This window comes from Patella vulgata, chromosome 2 (assembly GCF_932274485.2).
Source record: "Patella vulgata chromosome 2, xgPatVulg1.2, whole genome shotgun sequence".
Classification (NCBI taxonomy): Eukaryota; Metazoa; Mollusca; class Gastropoda; family Patellidae; genus Patella; species Patella vulgata.
In genome coordinates this window covers 40498585-40523994 of record NC_065880.2, presented here as the reverse complement: position 1 = coordinate 40523994, position 25410 = coordinate 40498585, and the positions used below count along the sequence as shown (strand labels likewise).

The window sequence follows — 25410 nt, the reverse complement described above, 5'->3', positions numbered from 1 at the left end:
TCCACGACAGATATGTCGACTTGAAGATTTCAGAAATGGCAGTAGTCAAATCAGGATTAGTTGTAACAGTAATCTCATTTTAGCGAAGACAATAACTGAAACAATCCTTCAGATATGGATACTTAACACTTATATTTGCATAGGTCCGTCTAGGGTCATTTATTAGGCAAATCATACTAGCCTCTTGAATTTACAAAACGCCCGTCATTTTCGGCTTTTCTTCACATAATATTACTGTACTGTATTACTTGTTATGTTCTATGTGTTAACCGTATCTTCTTCGACTTTTGTCCGTAATATCGAGAGCCACGTTGGATCAGTGATTGAAGCGCTGGCTTACTAACCCGGGGGTCGCGGGTTTTATAACGCGTCGTGGCACAGGGCGGAACATCTTTACCTGTTCTGTTTTGTTTAGCTTGCCATATTATCTTTCTTCTTCAAATTTTGAGGTTTTACGTATAAATTGTAAATTCTTCAACCATATCGTAATATTAAACAATCAAGATTTTATATGTTTTACTCAGTCTCCAACACAACAGAAAACACGCGCCACACCGATTATATATATATTGAGAGAAGATTGGAGTATAATTACTTTGTCAAAGGGGTGTTGTCTTGAAACAGGTCACGTGTAGCGCTTTACGCGATTTCTTATTTTTTAAGTTTTAAAGAAAGTTATCTAATTTTTTATTTTTTTGCATATAAAATAGTAGGCATACATAATATACAATATTACATAGACCTAAGCATACATAATAGTGATAAGCAGAAAACCCAATAAAATACTGTGTCGTATCTAGGCGGGCAAGCGACCGTTTTAATAGAGCAACGCGCCGATAATAAATTAAATATTTCTGGTAGAAACTCTGAATAAATATGCACATCTTGGTGATTAAAAGGGATACTATTTATAGTGGTGATATCAGAAGCATCCAAAAACTATAGAGTAAAACGTTTGACTGAATGTCCCAGATATAAAACTAGAGATTAGTAATGAATTGAAGGTTTCCCCGAAAACATATCGTCAACGATGTTAAATGATCCGACGTGGCTTGACATTATTTAGTGATAATAATAAACATTTTGATGGCAGCACATAAAACCCCCTAGAAATTAATCTAATGTCAGAGCGTTCTAACAGCAGTAATGTTAATTTTATTGTAAATACAAGGTAACAGCAAGCTATTACCCAATAGTATCAGAATACCCGGAAGAGTAATTTAGTTTAATGTTAAAAAATATATTCGGTTAATGTTATATCTGACACCTCTCTTAAAGGGGACAAACCAGAAAATCAAATACTCCTGATCAATTCGCTTTTTGCTAGAACAAGTATGGGGATAGTTGGTAACCTTGAGCACGTCATCCGGATTGTTATGCTTATTATGCTTTAGGTTATAGATTTCTTTCCAAATGACTGCTTTAGGCTATTTTTGGAGAATATGTCTTGTTTTTTGTTTTTTACAGTTCTAGACTTGGCGTCGCACGAGACTAACAAAAATCGATACAAATTAAGATGAACTGATAATGGCAGATGTTGGAAAATCCCATTCATAATCGTGTCCCATACACGGATGTAGCCATTTTGATTGGCCAGTTTGGTTTCAAGGTTAGTTTTTTCGCATTGAAATATTGCGAGGAATTACATGTATTTCATGAATGCAGTCATTTCAAAAGATCAGACTGTAGCTCTTAATGTTTATGAGTAAAGCTGGCAGTGATGTTATAGCATTACTCATTCATAAATAAAGCAGACATCATTTTTCTAGCCAGTTGTAGCAATGGAGTTCGCAATCAATGCTAAAATTGTAAAATTTTGTAAAGATTTATATTTAAAAATCACAACACTGATACCTTAGACTTTTTTTTATTAGATTAATAAACTTTTAAAACATAATCTGTGCTCTAATTTATTATATTTTTTAAAAGACACCGATCATCCACATCACGCTTACACGCGTCATCTCTAGATATTTTCCCTTGGTATTGTAAATAATGATCAGAAACCTGTTGTAAAGTAAAGATCCCAACTCTACAGGGAGAGTACAATATCATTTAGTCAACAATTATGGAGGAATAACTACTTTTGTAACAAGAATTAATTAATGAAATCTGTAAAGTATTTAACTCTGTAGAGTTAGTACGAGTCCAGTAATATAGGTTTATTAATAGGGGCAATAATTTAAAAACTAGCCTAAGGTGGACCATCTTTACCCTAAATAGTGACAACGACCACATTAACAGGTGGACATAATATGTGGGGAACACAATTGCAGATAGAGTCACATTTATAGCACTATTAAGATTTGAAATAAATTACACATTTCTATTTAGTGTTTGTTTACCAAAAAGTAAGAGACACAAATCTTTGTAACGAGAGAATTAGCACCTTTACACAAAACACTGAAAATACATGAGTAATAAATTCATGCAAGCCATTGTAATTTGTCGTTATTAATCAGCATTTAATCATACTAACTGTGGAATATGTATATTTTAATAATTTAAACTCCGGTACTCGCAATCTTTTTAGAACAAACAACCCTAATAATTCATTTTTCAAAAATGTCATTTAAAATAACATATCAATCATGCGAGTTTTATCATATAGTATGTTTTAACTTCTTTGGTTTTTAGGGGGGGAGGGGTGATAACCGAATGGTTAGTGCGTGATAAGTCCAACCTCGTTGGTTTTCTCCGGGCCCTCCAGTTTTCTCCCACTGTTAAAGACTAATACGCGCAAGCGAATTATTAAAATAAAATTGAACCATGTGTTAGTCCCCAAATGACCTAGTTTGTGTCACGTGGATGTTAAACCCCATTTCTCTATCTCTCTCTTTGGTTTTTATATAACAAAATCGCTACTATTAAATCAGATGTTCCAGAAAATAAGATGCAGATTCCAGAAATTTTGTAAATCTTTAAAATATGGAATGATACATAATATACATTTTTATCACAATATCATGCCTCAATTTGTTCTTTAATACGACAATCGTGGCATTTCATACCTAGCCTTATATTAATATTTTATTTCATTTACAATGTACGAGTTTTACAACATCGGACGTTAATCACAGAAAAAGCAATCACCATAATATATACTCTTTAACTCTTATCTTTAACCCATTAATACAATTATTCTTCACTAAAAACCTTACACATATCATTTTTACAGTATGTGGTGTGGTTGCAACAGTTGCGGCAAATATGGTAGTCAGCTCTCTCCATTCGTTCTTGAGCTAAAGCACTAGCGATGTTTTTATTTTTCTCCTCCAGATCATTTATCTTCTGAAAATATATCAGATTCATTTCCATTACAAATCAGTACATAATTGACAACGTCCAATGTCTTCATACTAAACGGATGGTGGTGGTGGGGGTGCAAATGGTTTAACGCGTGCGCGTTAGATCAAAAGGTCTGTCATTGAGTCAAGTTGCGTGGTTTCGATTCCCTGCTTGTACGTGTTAAGGAGTAGGGTTGCATATCCAACTTCTTCTGGCCCTCCGGTTTCCTCCAACAGCTATGTTAAGCTATATTGAACAATGTGTTGGCCCCGAAATGACCTAATTTGTGTCGAGTGGGCGATAAACCCCAGTTCGCTCTCCACGCTAAATATATAAATATTGCGTTCATGACGCAACAAGTGGAACCAAAAAGGGTGAAAAAGCCACCCATTACCCTAAGGGCTATATTGGTGACAATATAGATGATGTTATATCTATTACAGATGGAACACTTCCAAAAATCATTTTGAAATAATAATGATAATACCCAAAGAAGTGCTTGGTGACATTCTTTCTGTTTCTGGCGATATTTTTTTGCTGCTTTTTTGTTTAATTCTTTTTTACACTTTCTCTTTATTTCTTCTTCTTCGGTTAACTACAAAGATTTGAAGACAATGATCTTATTTTCTTACCAAAAATACAACCATCCCCAAACACATTATTATCAATCTTTGAAATTAACCACCCCGCAAAAACAACCCGAAAGCCCTATCATCATTTGCGCACCAAAGTTATTTTGTTAACATATTAAAACTAACAATAAAAAAAAATTCAGGAGAGTAGGTTGGATGGGAGATATGTGATACTTGGCCGGTCATAATGTCAGCGAAACGATAAATGGATGAGCGATGGAGTTACCGGTAAAGACTTGAGTAAGGCCACTTGCTAAAATAGCTGCTGCTGTCATAGTAGCTATAATTCTTATTCTGTCGTAGTAGCCATAATTCTTATTCACAGCTACAATTGATACACTATTTGAGGCTTTGAGCAAGGAAAATTAGGTTCAATTGCAAAATTTTTAACACTTATCACAGTTTGCATGAAAATAAGTAATTATGTTACAAATAGTGAAGAGTGGAACACTGAAATCTTAAATCTTATCTTACCGAACAGTTTTTCTGTATTTTCGAGTGACATAAAATCACGTGATTCTGGTTCGGCGGCCATTTTAAAATGAACAGAGATTTCGCATAGCAGTTGGGTTTAATCAAATCAAACAATTATGCAGTAAGGTTTCACCTTCATTTCAATGGGAATTGATTTATTGTATGTTAAGCTATGTGCAATACAGTTTGGAGTCCGTGTAACTGGAAATTAAGGGAGTTATAGATCAGTACTTTTTGGTAGTCAAATAACTACAAAACTTGCTCAAAGGAAAGCCTTAGGACGGTCCACTACTGTGACTGGAGCAAGACGGAAGACACCAGTAGTGGAACCATTTCTATAGCCACAGTAGTCTAGTTTCTGTGATAATTAGGATGTGGCGGTCTGTTATATTTCCTTGTCATAGATTTATAAAGCGTTTTGTGGGTCGAGCACGTGACATAACTATATTCGATGGAGCAGATCATTAAATAAGCATCGTTGACGTACCTCATAATATTCTCGTTTTTTCGTTGTTTGAACTAATTCTGGAAGTCCTCTGTCCATACGTCTAATCTGTATTGTATCATGTACTATACGTTTGGTTAAAGGTAAAGTTGATCCTGTATCAATTACTTCTTGCACAGCAGCTTTTATATTTGGATCATCAATTTCCTCACACAACAAGGTCTGAATATATGAATACATTTGTATCATCAATTTCCTCACACAATGTCTGAATGTATGATTATATTTGGATCATCAATTTCTCTATAAAATAATATCTAAATATATGAATTTTGCACAAAAAAAAAAAAATCATTAATGTTAAAAAGTCAAAATGTGTTTTGAAACTTTCAGGCCTCTTTCAACGAGATTCATGATCGAAACATTCTTAAATGATCGATGCGTCAATTGCCGTTTTGCTAAAATATCAAATTTATCACGGCTGAAAACACGCTAAATATGTTCGTAAACTGTTTATTTAACAAAATATCAATGCTAGATAATCTCTCGGCTTGTATTCAATCGGATTTAAACTAGGCTCATCAGGTTTCTCCGCTACCAGCTACTAGCATCATGTCATATTTGATGAAATTTCAATTTGTAAATACTAAATGGAATTGAAACATTTTTGACTGATATATATTCGTATTAGAGATTAAACTTTCGGAATATTGTAGTTTGCAAGGGATTCCTATAGCGCTAAATGACAGATCGAGCCTTTAGTTTCAGTAGGATTTCACCGTATTTCACACTAAACAATCCTACCAAGTATTATAAAATTTCACAGCGATAGGGCCCGATAGAACCCCCCCCCCCCCCCACACACACACACACACACGTCCCTCTAAACAATTTAATACAGATTTTTTTTTAAATTGAATTCGTGAACCATGGCCTGGATGGCTATCACAAACATGCTGGAACATTACGATCCGAAAATTTTGAAATTCGATAGTGTTCTCCCAGCATCAGGCCCGTAACTAGTTTTGCCCCACCTGTGAAAAAATTGTCGACCATAAATAAATAGATAAATATACATTTTCCTTCAATTTTACAGCATTCCCGAGAACACTTCCCGCCCCCCCCCCCCCTCGTTGCTATGAGCTAATTACGGCCCTGTTCAGCATTCCGTTCATAAGATTTCGTAGGTCTTAACGAGATGGGGAGATACAGAATTTCGATATGGACATCTTAAGCGTTCCTGTAAATCTAAAAACACGTTAATGTGGACGGACACAGTTAACGACAAAAAGTGTAGGCGTATACATAAATATATTAAAAGGAGCGAAGTTAGTCTGCGGACCGCATTGCTAAGTATTATTCGACCCAAAAAAAAAAAAAGAAAAAGAAAAAGAAAAGAAATGCCTATGTGTTTACGGTTACCCGACCGACCCTAATATTTTTTTGCCCAAATCACTGACCCTAAACTTAGCATGTTATTTTGGAGGACCTAATTAAGATTTTAATGACTTCCTTTCTCATCTCAATGCGTGTATTATAACTGATAAAACCCATGCTCGTCTTATTAGCTGGTACTGCTTTTTATAGAATTAAAGAATCTATCACTGAAGCGTAAAACGCTCATATTAAATTTACGCGTAAGAAAAAAGTTATCGTTTATACATTTTCAACTTACATATTAATTCTATCTCTCATTTTACATAAGGAAATTTAACACAGATTTGTACGCACATTCTTTTTTGTTGAATATACGGTTTGTAATGTGTAATATAATTCGTTCCATTAATCCCGTAGAACCTATTAAAACAAAATCTTTAAGTGGAATTTAGCGATCGAGGAACACATTAAACAGAACACAAAGCGCGACGTTTCGACATGTATCCTCTTATCGTTATCAAGCACAATGATAAAAGGGTACTTGTCGAAACATCGCGCTTTTAGAATAAAACCAGTGATTTATATCCCATACAAATTGTGTTCTTTAAAAACAACACACACCATAAAATGCAAAACTTGAAAAAAAAGAGACCATCATAATTATTATTTTTAAATGTGGAAGTAAGTGTCACCCAAATCATTTTGAAACCAACACTTTACTAGTTTTTTCGGGGGGTTTTGTCACGTCAATGTCAATGTGGCAATTCCTTAAAATCAATTTTCTTACCATCCAATCGACTAGACACAATTTCTATGTTGTTATATTTCAAATAATATAAGGAGTTTGACTAAGCTTTCAATTTCTTGGAGGCCCCGCTGTTGACATTTCTTCAACTTAAATCAACCGTTAAGCTATTCGTCGCCTAATAATTTGTTTGTGTAATTTATATATCAGAGCTTGGCTGTAGTTACATATTTACTTCCATGTTATATACTTATATGTTATATATACATACGTGACACAGGGAGATTTACTGCACAAACGCAACAAAGAACAGTAAAGAAAAACTCCGCAAAAAAGATCAGCTAACGTAGTGTGTGATGTGAATAGTAACTGTTTATAATAATAAGAATACAAAATTAATGTGAAGAAAACTTACCGTTTCAAAATTTATATCCATTTTAACACTGCTTTATATTTATAATCATATATGTTGGAAAAAAATTTATTTGACGACCGCACAATGAATACCGAGGCGTGTGTGAATTGTTCTGCGTTGGTGCGCTTCTATTTATTTGGTAAAAGTTCGTCACGTGGTATACATTTTCGCGCGGCTTGGAAATTACGCGTTCTCTCAACCAATCATAATAAACTTGATGTGAATTTTTCCTTGTTATTTCTCATCAGATAGGTATTCTAAGTCATGTGATATATATTTTCCCGCGGTTGGGATATATTAGCGTTCTATGATGTATTCATTTAATGATGATGTGAGTTTTTCGTTGATATTTGTTAGAACAACCCATTTAGACTACCTTTTCAAATTAAAGTTGACCGACATTAACATTTTCATTGTCAATGTTTTAGACTACTTTCTAAATCTGATATCTAGCCTGACATTGTTTTAATCCTGCACCATCTTACTCTCCAGAGCTAACATAACAAAATGCCCTACAGATGTTAGTGATTCGTATGATGCGACTTTTAGAGAAGAGGGAAATAGTTTCGACATTTTATTGGCTATCCATTTGTACGTCTATTTCCGACATCGGAGTAAGACGTTGGTTCGATCCAAATAATTTTCATTTGGATTCTCCGTCGTAGTCCCCTCTAAGGGACAACGTATAGTCGGCTGGATGGGACGAAAAATCGAGTTCCTGTGTACATATTGGTGTGCACGTAAAATAACCCCTGACAGTTGAAACTCGATATAAGAGTAGGTCGTAGTGCCGTTGTCTGGGCAAATTTTGCCTCATAGCACACTGTATGGCGTATGCCCGTTTTCATTAGCTCAGACGGAGCATCCCATTTAAGTTCAGCCATTTCCAACATAAATTTTAAACAATATGTATCCCCACAAGGAAGGTTCAATAAATAATTGGCTTAAAGACGGAGTTAAATAATTTTAACTGTTAGTAAGTTTTAACAAGGAGTTTTTTTTATGGTGTATAAAAGATGGGCGAAAATAAAAATGAGCGAGTCTCCATGATCTTTGAGTTCGGTGGATTACCTATATGGACCATATTTTACAGTTCCGGCATGTTTTTAATATATTATTGTCAATCCGTTAACGCCCGTTTTTGTGTCTCACGTTGTCGAAATTCACCTTACCCACACTATAAACTGCTTTAGAAAATCTATAAAAGACACTAATGCTCTAATGACAACCACCTCATCCAGACCCTATCACCACATACACGCGTCAAATAGAAATACCCGATTTTATTATTCATATAGTATTTTACAAGACATACATCGCTTTGTTGACAAGGGATAGCAATATACACGACAACACAATAATTACACACATACACTGTAAAAGGTCACTCACAGCATGGTTAAACGCTCAATGATTTTCATAATAAAACCGTGAATCGGCGCTAGGGCATTATGCGCATGGCAACCATACAACCAGTGTTTTGCCAGTAAATGTATATTAAACATATTTACAGTGTACGACATCCACCAATGACAATATTTACTATAATATACCCTTCTTTATAAAATGTTGTTTACGACATAGATCAACGCCAGATGTGCAAGAATGAAAGCATAATTTGAACAATTGCTATTTTGAAGCAGGGGGGTGGCCGAATGGTTAGCACGTGCGCACTGTATCATAAGGTCTGTCACTGAGTCAACTGGCGTGGTTTCGATTCCCCGGTTGTACGTGACAAGAGGTAGGGTCGCCTGTCCAACCTCGTGGGTTTTCTCCGGGTATTCCGACTTCCTCCCACTACACGCAAGCGAATTATTGAAATAAAGTTGAACCACGTGCTAGTCACGAAATGACCTCGTTTGTGTCGAATGGACATCAACTCCCTCTCTCTCTCTCTCTCTCTCTCTCTCTCTCTCTCTATTAGATCAACGGGTGGGGCAAAAAAAAAAATGGGTCACTCTAACTACAAATGTAATAACTGTTATACTATAATAATGATATTTTTTATTAAAACAATTTTATTTGGTTAATAACAATTGGTAATTTCGAACATTTAGGTAAAACAAAAATAAACATCTCTAAATCCGAACGATAAGGCACTGTCCTTGCCAGGCTACCACCGTAGTATAACAATTGATACAGTAAAGAGTGGCTCTATTTTGACTCGTCCAATAAAAGTATTTTACATTTAATATACCAAAGTTATTATTAAATTCATCATGCGGCGGAATCATATGATCAATGTTAAATCATATGCTTTTGATTAACGTAGGCATCAGTCATTTCGGTTATGAATACGACTTATTATTTGCCATTATGTGCGAATGCTTGCGTAAATAACTGCATCAAACATTTTAATATTTCCGACTTGAATACCACAAATCCTTTGTGTCATATGATTTATCAGATTCTTGTTTTGAAATAAGGACTTGTAGTTCCTTCTTCTCTTCTTGTAAAACATAGTTTTCACTTGACAAATTCAAATATCTCTACAATAGAAGTAAATAAAAAATGTTTAAAGATGTTGTAACGTATTAGGCACATATCGGTCGGGTGGTCGGAAACTCAAGCATCGACCTGGGTAGCACAGCTACTGCTCTGGTTAAATCTCATTTCTCCCTGTACACCATCACGTTTAACATGAGGAGACGCGGTGGCTCAGCGAGTAAGACGTTGGCACACTAACTTGGAGGTTCCGTGTTCGATCCCGGTGTTGGCCGTGAAAGTTCATCGGGTATTTCCGGCGTGGTTCCCTTTTGACAGTGGTGCAGTACAGAGGGGGTACGACAAGCGACAGTGTATAGTCGTTCGGAAGGGATCGAGGTCTTGTCTAGCCTACACATTGACGTACACGTAAAAGAACCCTTGGCAGATGGAATTCGATATAGAGGTAGGCCGTAGCGCCGCTGTCCTGGCACAATTTCCCTCACAGCAGACTGTATGACGTCTGCATTAACCCAGTCGAGGGAGAACCCCATTTCATTTCATTTCATTTCATTTTTCTTTAGCCTGGTCAACAGCGGCTAAAACGGTATCCGCTTCGACATGAGGAAAAGAATATTCGATGCACTCGAAGACATTATATACAGAGTGATCGAGGCTAAAGGAAAATCTGATAGTATTTTTGAAATCGTGAATTTGTTTATCTGACAAATGCAATAATGTTAGAAAACTTATTAAACTGCATTATACCATACAATTGAATGTAATGCGAGTTCATGGTATCATAAAAATGACTGGAGTGTGCGACCATACTCAATATATGAAACGAGTAATACGTAAACAATAAAGATACGTCTAGTTAATAAAAAAAAATATTCACACGTCTTCATTTTGATGTACACCAGTTCACAAACCAACAATCTACCCTTAATCGGCGTCTTCATGAATGATTGTGGGCATTTTTGATATACTTCCCAAATATTCAGTCTAGGTTTACAGATTTAAATGCTTTTTCAGGCAATAATTGCTCTTTTGATACAAATTATGCCTATCATTACTGTCGAGAATTAATTTGACCAACAATATATTATTTACCTTCTCTAGATAGTCTACATAATCTTTTTGCCGGAGTCGGTGTTTTTTCGACGCTCTCCTATTACTTTGTTTTCGGCTTTCAATCTGCTCAACTTCATCTTTTGATAACTACAGAAACAAATATTTATTGTATAATAGAACATACAAATCTATAAAAAAATAAATTCTGTGATGGCCATAAAGCAAAATCTAGAATAGAGGTTTGCAATTGCATAGTAACCATTGGGTCGCGGTTATACATGATGTGATACGAGTAGACTATTGATGCTGCTGTGGCAGCACAAATTCAAATATCGATAACCTCCCATAATATTGAATTTAATTGATCTGATTAAGTTTATGGATACCTTATTACATTTTGGTTCTCGGTGGCTTTAATGTGTTGTCTGTAAATCGCAACACTGGTTTGATTCATAGACGCACAATTTTCAACGAAGACGGTTTGTCATCCCATAAAACAAATCAACATATAAAATACAACGAAGGTGACTCTTTCATTTTTAACCCAAATAAATCAGGTTCATATTCATTTTAAATTGGCACAATAAACCTTCCAATTATTATATAATTAACAAACACATATAATATGTGGAATATCGAATCCGTTTGAAATACAAAACAAGCTTCCCGGCATGCAGTACAAGCTGACATAACGTGACAGGTAACACCGAGGCCATCCTCGGTATCCCCAAATGACATAGTTCCGTTCTACTGAGTGGAACGATATGATACCACTGGGGATACCGAGAATGCCGAGAGCCATGATCTATAAAATGTATTTTATCTTTTAATCCAGTCAAAGTATTAAGAGTAGACCTAGAACAAATTGCAACAGAAGGTGTAATAAATTTATAAGGTGAAAACTCAATATTAAAGGAGTTAAGGGTCTCAAAGGGTACATTTGGTGGCCATTTTGAATTTATGCAAATTAGGCCCTTTCTCCGGTCTCAAAATCAGAGAACTTTGGATATGTTGTAGAGGAAGATTTCACGAACACAACGGTACCAAGAAACTTTCTGTTGCAATTTGTTCTAGGTTGCCCTAAATTTAACGTAGATTGACTGGATTATTTCTACACTCAACGATTATCAATATCGTTCATATTTCGCCATACATTCAACTTCGGGCATTGGAGCCATACGTTTGGCAAATAGAACAGTATTCAAGGCCAACCGAGAACAGGTGTTGACGGAATCTGTTCTTGGGACGCGTGAAGTGGTTAATTTTATGTCTTGGGAGGTGTATACTTGTATGTCCTAAAAACTATATATACCAATACATAATTTATATACATGTACTCACATCCTACTGTAATAAGATACAGAGAGAGAGAGAAATGGGGTTTAACGTCCACTCGACACAAACTAGGTCATTTCGGGACTAACATATGGTTTAATTTTATTTCAATAATTCGCTTGCGCGTAGGGGTCTTTAGCAGTGGGGGGAAACCGGAGGACCCGGAGAAAACCCACGAGGCTGGACAGGCGACCCTACTCCTTGTCACGTACAACCGGGGATTCGAAACCACGCCAGTTGACTCAATGACAGGCTTTATGATACAGCGCGCACGTGCTAACCATTCAGCCATCCCCCCCGCCCCCCCCGTAATAAGATACAAGTAAACATTTTATTCACTTGTTTATAGATACAGTTAACATTAAAAGGGGGTTTTATGTTTCAGTGCTCTCCCTTGTCAATTTTTAGGTTAGTAATTTAAGATTAAAAAAGGACGGTTTCGTAAAACGTAACAGATGTGAGATAAGTAAATATAAGCTTGTAGCAGATGTGGCTTCATATACAATGTACTCAAGATAAGAATAAGTGACGTTTCTTTATATATAATCGTGTAATATGAATCTGTAAAAATAAGCATTACTCAGAAATATAATTTGACATTATTTGAATTAACATCTGCCTAAATATTTTTTTAATGCAAATTCGGCTCCATAGTTTTAAGTTCCAGTCATTTGTTCTATGCGGTCCCGAATTTCATATACAAAATCCACCTGTCTATTTTATTTATATCGACATGGTAAAACCAAACACAGGCGGAAAACTTTCTGAAGTAAAAATTATTCATTGAACAATTAATGTATGGGGATTACCCCACCGTCAATATAATTTTAACGTCTTTCGTACAGCTCTAGAAGTAGCTCGATGACTTACTTATCATCTCTTTAAGGCGGCCTCTGTACACAGAAAATACTGAAATTCGGAAGAAATAAATGACTTTCGCAAATTTTGAATGGTAAACAAATTGACATTTACGTACACAATATCATACATCTTAATTTTTGGACAAAATATTGCTATACTTTTATTGACAATATTGACAATGAAACCAGATTTTATACATTATGAAATATTAGTAGTCATGTCACAGTCTTAGGCATATCTAGGTATTTCAGCCTGAGTCCTATTCACAGCGTCACCAATAATGCCCCAGTCAGACCGGGGTGGCGTCCTTACTGCGCTGCTACGGCGACGGAAAATGGTTTCAGAGTGCGTCAACATCGCCATATGCGTCGTAAAAGCGTGGCGGAAACGCCAAATATCGTGCTGTGGTCTCCATGATCGCCAATGATCGCCGAGTCACGGCGTTTGTTTTGGGCATGTTCAAAGCAAACGCCAAGGTTATGCGATCTGGCCTGGAGAACAGTGAGAACGCGACTTTTTTCAAGTTTGTAATCTTTGGGGACATTTTCTCGCGTTGTGTTCATGTTTGCCGGCGACCTTGTGTATTTTCTGGTCGCCGTACGGTCGCAGCAGCGCAGTAAGGACGCCACCCCGGTCTGACGGGGACATAAATATAACACTTTGGACGTAAGATTTTATTTTCTCGTAATTTACCAATAAGTTCTTTAACAAGATTTATTCTAGTAGTAGAGCAGCGCCATCTGATATCATACTAGAGGGGTGGGGCGCCAACACTCCCTTAAAAGGCGGTAGTTCTGTGTAGCTGCTGGATCAAACGATAATGCCGACAGATAGAGCAGAGAAGATGAATAAACCAGTCTGTTTTTGTACTGCTGTTGTGCGGGGATTTTTAAATATCTATGATATATTACTACTTAAATTGTTTCTTTTGATAAATCTTGACTTATACCTCTTTGCAAAGTCTCCCACTTTCTGTATAAATTCGGCGCTGCATTTATTTGCGGTGTTGTTGTTCGTAGTGTTTAATAGCTTTCACTAGTTGTCAGTCTTTCCTGAGGTATGGAACCGGAGTACCCAGAGTAAACCCACGAGGATGAGAAGGCGCTACTATCTCGAAGCTAGATACACACACACCAGGGATCGATACCACAACCGCAAGCCTGAGGTAACCGGCCTGCTAGAGCTCGAGATGCGCCACTCTATACCACTCCACTGGCTCTGAATAAGCTCGTTTTAATTTGCTAGGCGGTAATTAATAGGCTGGTATAGCCTTTATTAATCAATTGGAATTCGACACAGGATATGCCGATCAGCCCCCCCCCCCAAAAAAAAAAAAAAATAATATACAAGATACAGACACAGGAAGATTGATCGGATTTAGCCACGTCAGATGTGCACGAATGAAAGCATAATTTGAACAATTGTTATTTTGAAGCAGGTGAGTTGGATGACCGAATGGTTAGCGCGTGCGCGTTGTATCATAAGGTTTGTCTTTGTGTCAACTGGCGTGGTTTCGATTCCCCGATTGTACGTGACAAGGAGTAGGGTTGCCTGTCCCTCTACGCACAAGCGAATTATTAAAATAAAATTGAACAATATGTTAGTCCCGAAATGACCTAGTTTGTGTCGAGTGGACGTTACCCCTCCCTCTCTCTCTCTCTCTCTCTCTCTCTCTCTCTTTTGAAGTAGAAATGTATAAACTATGCTGGGCTGATTAGCGGGGGTATATAAAGAGTCTACAGGGACAAAACTATATTTAACTGTATTCTAAATCAACCATCAATTTTCAAGACGCCTGAATTCAAACGCCACACTCAAACACGAAGAGTGTGTTCGTGACGTCACTGGCGGAAACACATCTACTAATTGTAAATTTGAAAGCGCGGAAACACAATGTAAATAAATTTAAGCGACTTACTGAACATCGTCATTTTTAAGTTTGGGGACACATTCTTTAAAAGATCTAGTGTTATTGATAAAATCGTAAACGAATTCTTTAATTTAAGGTAGCCCTTGAAGAGAGTGGGGTGGGTTTGTGAGTAGTAATTTCTAAAAGTTGATTGAGTAACATTATGGAAAGTAAATCAGATTTCTTAAACACGGCGACACCCAACAGTTTTCAGAAGACAATATGCATCCCAAGTCCGATTAACTTCCTTTATCTGGACTTATAAACCTGTAACGGTAAATCTTTTTGATCTTTGTGGTATATTCTATGCCCGGAATAACTTGCGGTCTGAAAGTCGAGGGCGGTTATGGATATATACAGGGAGATTTGGGGTTATTCTTCTGAAAGTTTTTCTTTAAACCTGTTACAGGTTATTCCTCCAGGGTAGGTTTTTTTCCCCATAACAAAACATGATATAAGGTTTTTCTTGTGGGAATTCGGGGATATTCTCATCTTGCGTACATGTAAACATAGACGGTTTATAAGCAAGATAAAGTCCTCGACTTCGGTTATGCTGGAGAAGAAAGACTACAGAAAAAACCCTCGACAGAAAACCCTCGGCCTGCCGGCCTCGGTATTTCTTTCTCTCGGGTTATTTTCTTCAGTCTTTCTTTCCCCAGCATAACCTCAGTCTCGTGCTTTATCCTACGCATAATATATTTTTGATACGTTTTGTGTACCTGGGATATGCTAGGTGATTCTGGTTCGATTTCAAGTTCTGTCAACCCTCTAGAATATCTTTGGATTTGAATCTTTGTTTTAATTTCTTCTTTAAGTATAGGTAATATGGAACCTTGCTCAATCGTCTGTTGAAATGCGCGTATAAGATTTTGATCAGATACAATTACTGCATTTTCCATTACTACAAATATATAAACACCAATAATTATTGGGGTAATTTGCATCTATCAATAAGTAGAAGCAATAAAAACACAGATTGGTGAGCAAATCTAGACAAAGTTGCTTCGATTTTGAACTGTACCCTTATTTTCATTTATTTACGTTTCGTTCTTTCTTAAACTAAATCTGCCTATTGCAAGTGTTTATTTAGGCTTCAGATGTTATAGAAATTAATAAGTAGACCTTTATTTACACGACAAGCTCAAAATCTACTCTGTAGACCCACGGATGGCTTGGATATAGTTTGGATTTAAACAGTCGTCCATTTAAAATTAAATCAATAAATGGCGGACCAAGCTAACGTTTACCGTTAGTCGCTGATGCCACTACCGGAAAATGGTGATTAAAGGCCTGCCAAGCGAGGCTATCATAGCCATTGAACATGTTACTTGATAATCGAGAATATGTGGGTGGGGTTATCGTCTGTTAATCAAACGATCTCATAGACGGTGCAGACACAATTGATGCCTATTTCTAGTCCAAACTTCCAACAGTGACAAATCCGTTCAGACCAAAGTAATTTGACTGAAATTTTCAACATTTTCTTTTTTATCATCTATTTTTTATCTTATTATAGCAAGAATGTCCAACTCTTTATAAAACTCTTAATAATGTATTATTCGATGGCATCGGATAAACGAGGTTTTAAGTAGATTAGAACGGTTCGCCATTTAAAAATTTAATTTAAAAAAGGGAAAGCGAGGCCAAGCCTCGAATATACCAGTGTCCTGGTTACCACTATGTACACATCTTGTCAAAACTACAAACAGTGATAACTTGGCTTAGAATGAAGTAATTTGAATGAAATTTTCAATTTTTCATTTTACATTATCTATTTTTGAGCTATTATAGCAAGAGTAGTCAGCTCTTTATCTAAATCTTACAAAATGTATCAATTTATCATACCACTGTAATGACTATACCTTGACACAGTAGTGGGAATTCCCGTTCAGATCTATTCGAATGCATGCCGTTGGTTGATTTTGTATTTCAAGTCGTTTTAATGACAATAATCTATATTCACTTGTTTGCATTTTGACGTGTTTTAAGATGTCAATAACCGAGGAATGGAAGGCTGCAGAACGTTGAATTTCAATTAGGTTCATCCTCTTAAGACCCATTCTTAACACACAATCCGTTAAAAACCGTGACCTCTATTAACCTAACAAGATTTTCGGTAAGGGGTGGGGTGGGGAGTTAACTCGACATCTACCTTTCTCGTCGCAGAGCCGCTGGTTTGAGGGAAAGGAAGGTGCTTCGCACGATGGAGACGGTGGAATGAAGTTGGGCGGGGAAACACTATTTAGCTTCGAGATACTAAGTTGTTCAATCGAGATATTTTGGTAATAATAAAATCATAGGACGTCCTTTCCCAGCCACCGTATTTATGGCTTTCTTCACGAAGTTTTCGGCAATGGGGTGTGTGTGGGGGGGTGGGGTGGGGTGAAAATCGACAGGTGTAATGCTCTTATTATGTCCCCAATTCATCACATCACACCAGACGTCCGACAAACTTTGTTACACATTTTACATAAACTCATCCAAGATCCTTAAGATATATTTCACGTTTAATGATCATTATCGGACATTGGTTGAAGTTGAGATGTTGTGACCGGCAATAAGGCGTCTAGGCATGCGGATCGAGAAATGTACATGCCGTCAATAAAGACTTGGCAATCTCCTTATTCGGTAATACCATAAAACAGATTCAAATATATCACAGTTTTGTCAAATACCACTATATTATGTATTACGTTATATCTATTAATTGTTTAAAGTAGTTCTTACCGTAGAATACAGCAGTCATATTATAACAATCTTGCTGTCCTCATTTCTAGACTTAAACAGACTGAAAATGGAAAACCCCTTTCTAAATATAGATCAATGTCAACTTGATGAATACAAGCCAGCCCATTGGGTTTTATTAACGGTATGAGCTTCAACTGAAAGTAGTAATAAACAAATAGTAATATAAATTAGCTGCTCTGAATAAAACTAAAAGTGTTGAAAAGAAGCAACATTCCACCTAAAATGCGGCGATATTTGTCGCCAAACTCTTGTCGCGTAGTAGTGGGCCGGCTAAAGGAAGATGTAGGCTATAATAAATAGTATTTTTTTTTACCAGCCAAAATTTACAAAACCTGGAATAAAATAATATAAGCCTCAGTATAAAAAAAAAGTATGGAATATCGGCTTTAGTCCATTCTACACGGGGTTTTCTTTACTATCATTTTGTCGTTTGTAAATCAAATATTCCACATTGTATTCTATAGGATTAATTCCATAGAGTACACGACATCTTGCATTGATTTTGAAAAAAAAAATATGGGAGCCCATCCAATATTTAATGTTAATTGTGTCTTAAATATTGGATATTATAGGCTCAAATATTTTCAGAGTACGATTACAACATCAATATTGATTGATATAGACTAATGTTGAATTATAATTCGTGTTTTTAATTTAGAATATCATAGATAATATGAGTTAGAAGTTTAACTTCTTTAACTGTGCGAACTTCCTATATCTTAATGGGGAGAGATATTATTCATTCAAAAACGGCGAGCATACATTTTTTTGCACCGAATATACCGCCTGCAATGAATAAACAATCATTCAAGCCAAGCACACAGTGTAACAAAAAGCACCTTCATATTCAATAAAAATATATGTTACCGAAATTAAAAGAGAGGTAGAGTTGAACATGGTCATCAAAATACATGTATCTGGTGGAGTGTAGTTTATATCCAGTTCAGTTTTATATATTCGTTTGATCCTTTCCTTACTAATTATTTAAACCCTAACGGTTCACATATTTTAAACATCTTTGTCCTTTACCTCAACAAAGACTGTTTTCTTTTTATTTATCGATTAATAAAAACAGTTTTACCGCCTTGAATGCTTACTATCATGTCTATATTTTTCTGCCATGTCATAACATTGGTTAATATACGAACACCTGTCTTACGGTTTATAAAACATCTTTGTTGAGAAAGGATCGTTGATAATTATTTTTGCTTTGTACCCGACACGCGACCATATTACCCTAACGGTTCAGATTTTTTTTAAAATTGACTTTGTCCTTTACTTCAACATAGGGGATGGGGCATGCGTCTTAGATGGTAATGTCTGTCATTGAGTCAAGAGGGGTGGTTTCGATACCCCACTGGTACGTGACAAGGTGTTAGATCGCTTGTCCAATCTCATGGATTTTCTCCGGGTACCCCGGTCGGGTCCCCCGGTTTCCTCCCACTGCTAAAGACCTACGAGCAATGAATTATTGAAATATAATTTGACCATATATTAGTCTAGAAAAAATGACCTAGTTTGAGTCGACTGGACGTTAAATCCCCCCCCCCCCCAACACACAAAAACACCACCCCTCTCTCTCTATCTCTCTCTCTCTATCTCTCTCTCTCTCTTTTGGGGAATTTTTCAACCATGTCATAACATGAGTTAATATACGTACACCTGTCATAGGGTTTATAATAAAATCCATTTTGAGAAAAGATTGAGGCCAATTACTTTGTTTTGTACAGTTTTGTACCCGGCACGCGACCATATAAAAGAGCCACGCGTCGATAAGACATTAACATTATTTTTCAGAAATTTGAGTAATGTTTACAGCTTTGAGATTAAAGGGCCCTAAACAGATATAAAAAGAGATGATGAGTACATAATGCTCTCGCGTGGACAATCTGATTAAAGTACAGTTCTATATTTCGTTTCGTTTTTTTATACTTTCGATGGCGTCAGGGTTCATACTAGCGGCTTTTGACCCCATGACGTCAGACATTGATTAATCCATAGAAATATATAAATATTTATATATTTCTATGGATTAATCAATCAGGGATGACATTTCTAGTGGTTTACCTACAGTTCCGTGCACAGCACGCCAAGAACTCGCCGTAAGAGACTGTTTCATTGGCTAATCCCTCACATCAATCAGATCCTAGTGAGTCCGGTGTGGTGGGATGGAATTACCCTAACCGTAGCAATAAACTTATACCAACGTTAATAGCAAGTCTCCGTAGCTATACACTGTTGGATGTTCCGATATAAATTCAAGAACTGTGAAAAAAGATATGCAGGCTTTTGGGGCGTTTTTTTTTTGTTTTAAATTTGCTTTCATATTTCGATGTTGAGAACGATCAACGAATCCCTGTGTTTAAAAATCTATAGATTTTGAACATGAGACGAGAAAGATTTATTGGTAATGTGTTGATATGGTCAGGAGACACTTCACGTATGATTTTACGAACCGTGCCATTGTCTAATTTTTACATTTATTTTTATTCTCAACGCAAGAATAAAGAGGATTAAAGGAGTATAACTCGCAAACTGAAACCTATGTGCATATTTCAGAAATAGATGCAGCAGATTTCAAATCAAGAAAAAATAATAATAAAAGATACATTATTTAAGCTTTAGATAATATTTAAAAAGAAAAATAGATAAAGAGGAATGAATATTTTGGCAATTTCAGTCAAATTACTTTATCCTAACCGAAGTTATGAGTGTTTGAAGTTTTTGATAAAATTCTCCCGGTTGTCATGTAGGCCTACCTGTGGTTCGATAATAAACAATGTCTGGACTATCCAGTTTATCGTATCTTATTAAATGGTGAGAGTTGATTATTAGCTCGAAAACCTGTAATAGACCAAATTAGCGCTTAAAAAACAGATCTTTAACGCTCTTTTCCGGCAAAAACGTTATAACTTAATAGTAGACGTTTACCCTATATTGCACGGGAAGAGTAGGGGATGAAATAGCTTTATTTAACTTCAGCTTCGTTTCTAAAAACGAAAACAAGCTCAATCCACACGAAACACAGGTGGGAGATCTTTCCAGTTCTATTATAATACAGGTGTCCTGGCATATGTTCTAAATATACTAGTAGATAAACGTCGACTTATTTGTATACATCGTATAAAAAATTAACCCCCCCCCCCCAAAACCCCCAAAAATAACACAAAAAGAAACACGCCTAGCACGCGTCACAAGTCATCATAATAATTACCGAAAGAAATATTTAACACGCTTTGCCGACCTTGGTCGTTTAAATTCAAACGTAAAGTATACTTAAAAGTTCCTTTGTTTAGGTCAGAATAAATAGTGTTGACCTGAGTTGATTTTTTATTTATTTCATTGTTAGAACGAGATACTTTCTATATACATGTATCTTGTTTTATATTCGAGACTAAGAAAATGTATAAACAAAAATATCGACATCATCATGTTCCGTTTTCAATGAATGAATATATACATGCACTTGAATGCGTGATATGCCCTCCTGGCGGAATAGAATATTACAATGAGATAGATAACTCATTACATTACACATTACATTTAATATAGCGTACATTAATGCCATGCAGGCTAAATGATATGACTACTTACATGTACTGTTAAATTGAAGTGGAAATTCCGGATACATTCTTTTTCATAAAACATTTCCTTCACGAGTAGCACCGCATGGCACATATTGATAATAAGAACCGCACTGAAACTTTTACAAACTTTCCTCCCACTGCTAAAGACCCCTATGCGCAAGCGAATTTTTGAAATAAAATTAAACCATATGTTAGTCCCGAAATGACCTAGTTTGTGTCGAGTGGACGTTAAACCCCATTTCTCTCTCTCTCTCTCGCTCTCTCTCTCTCTCTCTCTCGACATTTTATGTAACGATTAACTATAACTCAATGCTGTTTAAAGCTACATCATACTCCACTCAGTGTTTCGTTTGATTAGAGTTCATCGGGATTTTCCGACGTGGTTTCCCCTTGTATAGTGGTGCAGAACGGAGGGCCTGACAAGGACAGCTGTCTAGTCCTTCGGATGATACGAAAAACCGAGGTCCCGTGTATACATTGGAATGCATGTAAAAATCCCTTGGCAGTTTGCATTCGATATAAGAGTAGGCGATAGTGCCAAATTTCCCTCGTAGCACACTGTATGGCGTATGCCCGTCTTCATTAGCCCAGTATGGGAGCAGAACAGTAGGACACTAAACTCCATTTCATTTCATTTCATTTAATTTCGTTTGATTAGAGCGCAAATTTCTGTCCCAAATCAACAACCAGTACATTACTAGGTAACAAAATCGATCGGGATTAAACCGAGCTCTAAATATGTTACCGTGGAGTGTCTGGTGACAAACGCGGCTATTACATTCAATTAACAGAGGCATAACAGAATACAGCAGATGAACTAATTGTGTGATAAACGAGACTATCCGAAATAGTTGCAATGAAAACACTGGGTAATCGCCGCGCACGCATATTCCTGAAGCTATGACCCGAGAAATGTCTCTCTGGCCATTGCTGGATTGATTTCTGATACTTTATCTTTTGAGGGAGTGTGTCTATTCTTCCCGTTCAATCAAATCTATCCCAAGTACAGAAACATAACAGCCCTTCGTTTAATCTGGGGTCTTCCCTAAAAAATTGGACAGTCCTTTAAAGTATTAAAAATGGTGAAAGTATTGTTTACATTGTATCTGTTTTGATAGCCCCCCTTGTCACGCAGTTAGTTTTTCTGCAATATTCTGCTATGCACTGGTTAATTGGGCGTAATAATATCGGGAGTCATGACATAACATTACGTAAACATAATTGGTTGTTAATCAGACTATTGACCATTCATAAATTGGAATAGAAATTTGTTTCCATTACAGCAGTGTTAAGTAGGATTAGTTCTAAGCAAACGAAACACTGCGAGGCGCGTGGAATCTTTTTATCGTCTCTTGAGCCACACAGCAGATCAAAGAGAAGGACTGTCATGGTACGTATTGTGTTTCAACAAAATGGATAGAAACACATGTGCATTTTTGATGAAATAAATAATTCATGGGTTTTCTTTACAAAAATGGAAAAATATTATCGAATATTTAAAGGTAGGCAGTAATAATTGGTACAAATAGACACGTTTATAAAATTTATATTGGAGATTTGAGTCAAAGAATTTTCGTCTCAACAGCAAGTGTTAGCGACGGCCAAATTTACCGATGTGAGTATCAATGCACCCAAGGGTAAAAACAACTTCTTGAAATCAGCACTAACAAACACTGGGATTTATTTTTAAAAGAGGTCACCCCGGTTAAGTTATGAAAATTACTTTTACCTTACTCAGGAGAGATTTGATTGGACGATGAGAATGGGCACGCTAAGTCAAAGACTCAAGTTTTCAGTCAAAATACAGCAATGACTAGAGAGGGATTTCTCGAGCCATTACTTCAGGAATATGAAGCTACAGTGGCTCAGTGGGTAATCAGGCGGTCCGGGGTATGATCCCTGTGTTGGCAGTGGTGCAGGACGAAGGGCGTGGCAAGGGCCAGGATCCCGGTTGAAGCTGAACAACAGTACGTTAACCCCATTTCATTCACCCATTTATTTATTGTAACTGCTGTTGAAGTTGTACAAAGTGCTGTAAGATACACCAATAGAATGACAAGGATATCAAACTGATGATCGGGTCTAGGCATCCAGTCCAACCCAATTTCCCTCTTTTCCACATTTAGTTAAAATTAATTAATTTGCAAGATACATAGCTCAGTGTAAGAAAGGATGGCGCTTGTTAGGGAGGGGTGAAGGTGTGTGTGTGTGTGTGTCGGAGCCCTCCCCCCCCCCCCCGGAGAAAATCCACGAGGTTGGTCAGGCGACCCCACTGCTTTTCGCGTACCAATTTCACTCAATGACAGGCCTTATGACCACCTCCAACCCCCGAGTAGATATAAACAGAATATATACATGGCCGTCTGTATTAACCGGTTTGGTGCAGACAAGTAGGGCGTTAAACCCATTTTCTTAACCTTAATGGCTGCCAATGTTCATAGCTTAGTAAGGCACTGGATAATACAAATAAGGTTTTTAAATTTAAACATTATACACAAATCTCTTTCATCAACATTAATAAGTCCTACATACATGAACCACTTAAAAGTAATTATTTTGACATTTCCCGTTTCTCCCCCTCGCATTCAGAATCAGAGCATGAACGATTCAAATTGGTTGTAAAATAGTATAGTTGGTGCTAATAAACGAGTAGAAACAAAATATTGTGGTAAAGTCGATTAAAGGGAAGCAACCCACTTGAAGTAGTATTTATTTCCCCTGATTTCATGAAGCTCATATATAATTTCTCTCTTGTTAATTAGAAGTACAGGTCGGCCTAGCCAAACTAGAGCTTGAGACAAGACTGATATTTTCAATATTTGAGAAAACTGCGATGTTGGGTGGGGTACCAACAAAAAAGCTATAATCTTGGCGAAAAAAACCCCAAGAGTAATTGTGTAGTAAACTGTCTATATATAATTTGAATTGTTAATAATGTCTCGATTTTGCTTTGTAACTCCATTTTGCCTTGTAACTCGATTTTGTCTTGTAACGCTTAATCGATTTGTGTATTTGGTTACCACTACGGTGCGAACAAGTCGCGGGACCTCGAGTCCCAAGTCGCCGCAAGTTGAATCCCATGTCGCTGATTATAGTACGAGGTCGAATCGAGTCCCAACCCTTTACAAAGCCGTAGCCCGGTTCAAGTCGTCAGTTGATCAAATGAGTCAGCAATTCATTTTCAAGACCAGCGAGGCCATGGCGAATAAGGAAAGTTAGAGTACCCCTCCCCCCGCGAATTGAGTCAAGTAAAAATATATCTGGAATCCTCAAGACAAAATTCTACATTGATTATTTCTACGCGTTTTAAACTAATATACGGGTCACTCACATATATTAGTTTAAAAAGCGTACAAATTGTCAATGTAAAATTGATTACACTATTTAGCTTGAATACACTATTTTGCCTATAACGTTTTTTAGGACTTCGAATTCTGTCTTATGGTTTGGATTGTTCGTACTTGGTTTTATTTTATTTCAAACAATTTCATTCCCAAAATGACAAAAGACTAGCTTGGTTATCTAATATGTTGCACTTTCTTACTTAGAGTAAGACATATTGCGCAAACATAGTATTGTCAACACCGCGTATGTGACTGTAGTCAAATAACGTCAAAGTGATATTATATAATTACAGGGGCGGATCCAGGAATACATACACACTGAGTTGTTTTTTTTTAAAGAGAGAACTCCCACACCAGTTTGACGTCAATTTTTATTATGAATTACATGTAATAGGATCACTTTGTGATTTCATTGATGCAGAGATTTTATATCATTATCTCGCCCTCTGATTGCCCATCTATCCCACCATCTGATTATGAAGGATAAAGCACACGATCGTGACACTTTTGTCATAAAAGTGTTGTTTTACAAAAAAAAAAAAAAAATTATATATCTTTTGTTATATACCTCGATTCTTCAAAACAAATTTGAAACAAAATATACTAATCCAAATACTCGATGTATAATGTATAACGTTTTAACTTCCTACTTTTATTAATCTGTTAATGTATACCGTTTAACTTCCTACTTTTATTAATCTGTTAATGTATACCGTTTAACTTCCTACTTTTATTAATCTGTTAATGTATAC

At 36.4% G+C, this 25410-nt stretch overlaps 1 protein-coding gene and 1 long non-coding RNA gene across 2 annotated transcripts; both read right to left on the bottom strand.

Moving 5' to 3' along the window:
- Nucleotides 1-1851: 1851 nt before the first annotated feature.
- On the bottom strand, nucleotides 1852-7470 carry LOC126811706 (uncharacterized). The gene is made up of 4 exons (XM_050537567.1): nucleotides 7377-7470; nucleotides 4882-5061; nucleotides 3776-3883; nucleotides 1852-3291 (listed from the first exon to the last, which is right to left on the bottom strand). Exons 1-4 carry the CDS (start codon nucleotides 7395-7397, stop codon nucleotides 3139-3141), a joined length of 462 nt encoding a protein of 153 aa, XP_050393524.1. The 5' UTR covers nucleotides 7398-7470; the 3' UTR covers nucleotides 1852-3138.
- A 2365-nt stretch (nucleotides 7471-9835) lies between these two features.
- LOC126809845 (uncharacterized) lies at nucleotides 9836-17774 on the bottom strand. Its single transcript, XR_008786056.1, has 3 exons — nucleotides 17707-17774; nucleotides 10914-11021; nucleotides 9836-9865 (listed from the first exon to the last, which is right to left on the bottom strand). It is a non-coding gene; the product is annotated as an uncharacterized LOC126809845 (long non-coding RNA).
- Nucleotides 17775-25410: the final 7636 nt, after the last annotated feature.

Bases quoted from the DNA above. Each gene is read 5' to 3' on its own strand.
- LOC126811706 (XM_050537567.1), bottom strand. From the start codon at position 7,397: ATGGATATAAATTTTGAAACG. The intron at 5,062-7,376 runs GTAAGTTTTCTT...TCATATATTCAG, and splicing joins TGGATATAAATTTTGAAACG to ACCTTGTTGTGTGAGGAAAT. The intron at 3,884-4,881 runs GTACGTCAACGA...AAATCTTTGTAG, and splicing joins AAAAACGAGAATATTATGAG to TTAACCGAAGAAGAAGAAAT.